This window comes from Aplysia californica, unplaced genomic scaffold (genome assembly GCF_000002075.1).
Source record: "Aplysia californica isolate F4 #8 unplaced genomic scaffold, AplCal3.0 scaffold01516, whole genome shotgun sequence".
Taxonomy (NCBI): Eukaryota; Metazoa; Mollusca; class Gastropoda; order Aplysiida; family Aplysiidae; genus Aplysia; species Aplysia californica.
The window spans coordinates 20,080-26,387 of NW_004798786.1; the positions used below are offsets into that span (position 1 = coordinate 20,080).

General features: G+C 37.8%; 1 protein-coding gene across 1 annotated transcript in view; it reads right to left on the minus strand.

Moving 5' to 3' along the window:
- Positions 1 to 1,035: 1,035 nt before the first annotated feature.
- Positions 1,036 to 6,308, minus strand: part of LOC101856632 — a 17,396-nt gene continuing 12,123 nt past the window's right edge. Inside the window, exons 6-7 of the mRNA XM_005112974.3 lie at positions 5,302 to 5,469; positions 1,036 to 3,686 (exon numbers count right to left, since the gene is read on the minus strand). Of these exons, the coding sequence (XP_005113031.1) occupies positions 5,339 to 5,469 (131 nt within the window). The 3' untranslated portion in view covers positions 1,036 to 3,686; positions 5,302 to 5,338. The remainder of the gene's footprint in view (positions 3,687 to 5,301; positions 5,470 to 6,308) is intronic.

Here is a 6,308-nt window from a genome sequence, read left to right on the forward strand (position 1 = left end):
TTTTGGGGGGGGGGGTTGTAAGAGTTTTATGGAACATGCCACACAATAAGGTCATATAAGTGCTGAAGATTAAAGGTGTTACAAGGGAGTAACAAACACAAAAAAAGAAGAAGGGGAGATAAAGATGATAGATGTTTGATAGGAAAGAAGGAGCAAACAACACCAGAGCACCCGACAACCACCCACTGACACTGATTTGTACATTTGGCATAATGATTACCTCCCACAGCAGCAGACCAAACTCTTCAGGCTAAAACAGTTCTCTGGCTGTATTGATTGCGTCTACGTTTAATATCCTCAGCGCCACAATTTAGATCATCTAAAACTAGAAGGAGATAGGCTGCTTCACCTCTGCCAGTCACTACAGTCAGACACAGTGGGTTATGTCCAAGGAGAAAACAAATGTGAGGCTTCGTGCTGAAGTCAGGCGCTCGTCAAAATAATGAAATCCGAGAAATCGGCATTTTGCGGCCGGTTTGGAATTTTTTTTTTTCGAATATTTGTTTTTGGCTCAACACCTTTTTTGTCAAATTTAAAACACATTTGCCTGTGGATATTACAGAAAGGCACAATAAATGTAAATGTTCAGTTTCCAAGGACTCTCAGGCTATGGAAGTTATCAAATTTTGGCAGTCATTTTCTTGCTGATTTTACCTCTGAAACCAGGCAACCCTGGCCTCCTTCAATCGCAAATATTTCGACTTCTATTCACAATATAGATGGATATTTTTTTCACCAAAAGGAAGGCGAAGAAACAGGCTTTAAGATGATACTAATAACCCCATAATATGCCCAAAAATTGACGAGCGCTGGCTCCACCACGTCATGACACAAAGGACATTCTATAAAAAATCTTCCTTATGTGATATATATATGGAAATTAAACTTGTATCATGTGTGTTAATATTGTCCCATTATACAACATAACGCAGTAAAAGCCCTGTATAAGTTCCAAGGCTTAAAATCGAAACCAAAGAGAAAAATAAAGAATACATTTGAAGACAACTAAACACAAACCCACACAAAACTCCAAAGGATCGTTTTTTTAGTTTATTACCATCTCTTTTCAGGCCTTTTCTTTTTTTGGTCTTTTTTGTCTTTTTTATAAGTTTTAGTCTTCAGAACATTTGACGCAGACAACTGGAGTAATAACTCTCTGCTGAAGTAACAAAGCTAATCACTCTAATTATTTGCATGCCAAGTTCTTTCAACAACGTTACCGCTTCAAGTCGAGAGAAAAAATCTGCTGTTTACTTTTATGGAGTCTCAAGTCCAAAGCTGACTCAGTGAACAATACAAATACAAGCAGCTGGGATTGACAAGTGACAAAAATTTTTTACTGCTGTTCTGAAAAATTGGTTCAATCCTCTGGTGACAGTATGATATGGTTTTTGGTAGGATGCTCTCTTTCATACCACAGATCCTTTAGTTAGAGAGGGGTGCTGCGGCTCTTATAAAGACAACAGAGGAAACATATCTGTAAGCGAAGGGACAAGTAAAAACTATTCGAAGACACTACTAATTTTTGTTGTTGATCTGAGTCTATCCACTGTCATCGTATTTACACTGCTGGAAAAGGCAGCAGAAGTAAACAGTTCCAACATACATCATCTTTCATTACAGAACACTCATCAGAATGGTAAAGAGCTTTTTGCATAATTTAGCATAAAATTTAGATTCGAACATGCTGTTGCTACGCAGTGTATACAGGGTAATCAGAAAAAAGATCATACTAATAATATGTTTCAAATCTATACATACACAGCACACTACAAGATATGTACAGTGAACCTCGCATCCAACGAATTTGTCTGGTCCCACATCCAAAAGCAAAGTATGACAAACATGTGCATTCAAGACCCATAGTACTACAGAGAAGTCTGTCATAAGCATGCCAGGTTGCACCAGTCTTTTTGGCAAATGTAGGCTTTATTTTTTTACTGTTTTATGACTGTCGTCGATGTAGTTTAGTGTAAAAAGCAATAATAGAGTTGTTTCACTTTCTCTCATGCCCGCATGAACTTGCCCAGACTATGGCTAATGCTAAGAACCAGACTGGCCAAAAGAGAGGCTAGCTTTAAATGACTAGCTTGTATTATATGTTGGTGTATTCTCTCACAATATTTAGTTTCCGAACTTCAACATGTTGCCAATAAGATTGTATGGCATGATCACAAAAGTGAGAGAGTGGCTTGTCATGTACCCCCTATCACTTTCTTTCCTCACCACTGCACTACTTGCTGTCATGTCTGGTCTGCGGCCAGATTGAGCTTACCTGAAGGATAAATTTATTTGTACATATTGAGCTAAATTGGAAATCATACATTTAAAAAAATGCACCAAGGCTTATCACCACATGGGATGCGTGTGGGATAAACTTTTTAGCACACCACATGTTTTACTGCATGCTCACTTCTCCTGAACACACGCTTTTCCTCAGGAAGCTATTTCGTTGGGTCCAAAGTTGCTCCTTTGAACAGTTGGTTAGAGGTTTCTCAAAAATATTTAACCCCTTGCTTTGTGGCCATACCTGATACACCCTTACATTTCGCTGTAGTGCCATATATCTGCTGTGGGCGTATCTGGAACACCTTTGAAAATCCATGTTTTGTTTCATTCCTAACTTCGATTCAACACAGTTTTTTAATGAAGAGAGTTAAATCCTCATCTTCTGTGTCCACTTACCATTGCGTCTTGTCTATTTTCAGGCTGCTAAGTGCAGGAATCTCACATGGTAGCATCTAGAACAAAGCACGGTGTGTTGTCTTTTATACACACATCGTGCGAGAGTCACAGCCGACGCATAAAATCGATACACTTGCTCAGTCTCAGCACTTTTAAGTTGTTTACTTCATTAAGGCTTGTTCTACCCTCTACCCAAGTCTTGTCAATGGATGAAGCCATCTTTTCATTTCTCTCTCTTTTGATATGTATACAATTTGACTGGAAACGCAAACTTTATGACTCGTAAAACAAAACCAGGTGTGTTGCTTTCCGTACACACATTGTGAGAGACTGAGCCCATGCATTAAATTGGAATGTTTGTTCAGTCTCAGTATTTTCAAGTTGTTAACTTCAATGGCTTGTTTTACCAAAGTCTTGTCTGTGGGGATGAAGCCATCTCTTCACTTCTCTCTCTGTTGGTATATTTTGATAAGAAACATGAGGTTTGTGTCCAATAAAAAAAGCGAGGAGTATTGTCAATCGAACACACATAGTGCGAATCAGAGCCAACGCATTGAAGCGGAATGTTTGCTATTTCAGTCTCAATGTTTACACCATATACAATTTTACCTACTGATATCTGTCGCCTCTTATAAGCCAACATTAGTCGATTGAAAAATGTCACCCGCAACGCCTATTGCACTGAGAAATTTTTCTTAGCGTATTATAAGGTTAGTAGTCAAGAAGTTAACAGGAGTCCTTCTCTGTCTGGCCAGTACAAAGTTTCATGGAAAACAATGCCGGTGAATGTGAGGTTTACTGTACTTTCATAAGGGCAAAAGGTTACTAAAAGGCCAATGTTTCTACAAAGAGTCAAAGTTAAAGGTTAACCCTGATATACAACAACATTCATACAGTGATATGAAAGATGGATTTAGTTACTCTGTAGTCTCTGGTGGGGTGCCGCTCACAACTCGGAAGTCGTCTATCTATTCTGATTGAAAATACTGGATTTGAAGAGCCTGAAACAAAATAGAAAAGAGTAACTCTGAAAAAAACAACTAGACCAAAACATGACTCTCATTTAATCAGAAAAAATATCAAAGGTATTTTTTTATGCATAAGGCCTACAAATGATAATATCAAACCAAGCAGGAAAATTAACATTCCAGCAATGTGGACAATTTTTGTACAGTTGTACTAATTACTGTGTTTTTGCTGACAGAGGTCGAGTAGACAACGAAGACATACACATGTATACATAAGTTATTTCATCCTTCATCTACAGGGGCTGCATGCACTGCAGGACATGAACAGAACAGTTTTAAAATATGCACTAAACATAGAAAAAGAATGTGGGATAAGACAATGAACTACTGCGAATTCTTGAGAACAAAGTAACCTCGAATCTTATTATTGCACAGTTCTATCAAATTATAGGACAGCCATTACTTGAAAACTTGAGTGTACTGAGGTGGAGGTTGTAGGATACTTGACCAACTGGTAAAAAGTTGTCCTGCAGAGAGAATTTCCTCGCAAAAGTGTGTACCATCAAAGGACTTTATTATTTCAGGTGTCAGAAACATCAGTTGCCCACACACGCTACGTGATACAATAATACATGTAATATGAACATTTATTATAGGGCAATAACTTTTTTTAATAAGTTAATTTTCCATCCAGAAAAAAGGCCTCCTTGGTAGTTGAAGCAAAACAAGTTCATGTTGGCGTCCTTTGTTACTTTGTTACAGACTGGGTAAACAGTGACCACTCATCTCACTTGCCATTTGTGTATGAGTTCTTGTTGTGGCTTATGGGTTATGAGGGATCACACACTTACCTCACCAGCAGCTGAAAATTGGTAGCTATTGGTCAACAGTGGGAGGGACTACCTTACAACAACGAAAGGTGATTGAATTATAACGGCTTGCCCACAACGCCAGGGGCCAATGCCCAATTTATGACAAAATGTAATGGAGCCACTGAGGTGGCTGTCTAAGACAGGTGTTATTGCTTTGAGTGATATTGTGTGTAAAAATATGGTGGCCGTGGCCGCGTTGGACAGGGGCCCGTTTTATACAGTTAAATTATATAGAAAAAACGCAAGGGAGGAAATGGAAAGTGGCCGTTTGTACAGGTGGCCATCTTATAGAGGTGGCCATCAGGGCAGGTTTGACTGTAACACAGTAAACTTCAGTCTATCAATCAATGAGTCGATGAACCATAACAATGTTCTTTCATTCTCGTATTGTTTCATTATCAAGACTTCTTCAAGTGGGTGGTTGGCAGATGCCCTGGAGTGGTTTGCTCCTTCCTTCCAATCAGACATCCATCATCCTTACCTCTCCTCTTTTTTTTTTTTTGTTGGTAAGTTACTCTCTAGTAACACCTCTAATCTTCAGTACTTCTATTACCTATTATTAGTGTTCCAAGCGCCATAAAAATCTTTCTAAAAGCTAAAAAAAAAAGACCTCAAGAAAAAAAAAGGAAAGAAATACATTACAAAAAAAAACTTTCACTTTCAGGATAATAAATTAGAACTAACAGCTATGTAAGAAAATTAACAGAGTGAGATCCAACATTTGAATGGCATTAAATTGCTTCTTCCTTCAAAGCCAAGACCAAAACCAAACAAACCTTTCCAAAAGGGTGACGAATCTTCCTGAGACAGTCATCAAAGAGGCATTCTGGTACCTGAGCTGCTACTCACGCCCTCTGTTCCATCAGGCATTCGGTACTTCCCTTTGACCTTGGGAATTGGAGGTTTTTCCTCTTTTACAGAACTTTCAGGATCCATATTTGGCCCTTGAACATAAAAGTAAGAATATTGTCAAATTTAGGTTGCAATAAAGTGTGTTCATAATTGAAATCATAGCACCATATGATCAGTAAAAAATAGAATTACTCTTTTAAAAAGTAGCCTACCATTTTATTGTTGTTTCTAAACCAAAACCGATTTTATGTGGGTAGAATTTTAAATCATGCAGCAGAATGAACAAACATTTCTAACTGATCGTTGGAAAATTATATTAATATTAGCACAAAAAGGAAATGGCTCAGATCTTTTTCAAGTAGCAGTATAAATGATTATATAGGGGAAAGGATAAGTTAAAGTAAATCAGCATGGCCTGTTTGAGAACACAATAATATTTTTCTAAATAAAGATGAAGGAAATAATAACAGGTGGATATCTATAAAATTATACATTTTTTTCTGATATTTCTTTCTCTTCTGAACACAAGACAGTTACGCAGGCTTCTGACTTTTGTTGCCTGCAATAGAAAATAATAAACAATAATTATAATGATAAAAATAATATTAATAGTAATAATAATAATAATTTTAATAATATAATATAATTTCTAATACCTTTTATGATCTAAGTATAGGCACTATATAACTATTACAGTAGTCTCCGCCTAAACGCACGGTGCTCGGGAGGGCTCCTTAGCGTGTGTTTATACGGAGCGTGCGTTTACATGAACCTTTGCAAGGGGAGGAAGGGACGCATTCTCTCATTGCCTTGATATTCTAGTGACCTCCCTTTGGGGTAGGGGTCACTCTGGGCCGATAATGTGACGACACGTGACTGTTTTGCGAAGGATTCCCCGACAGGGCTTAAGAATACAACGGCGTTAAAAGGG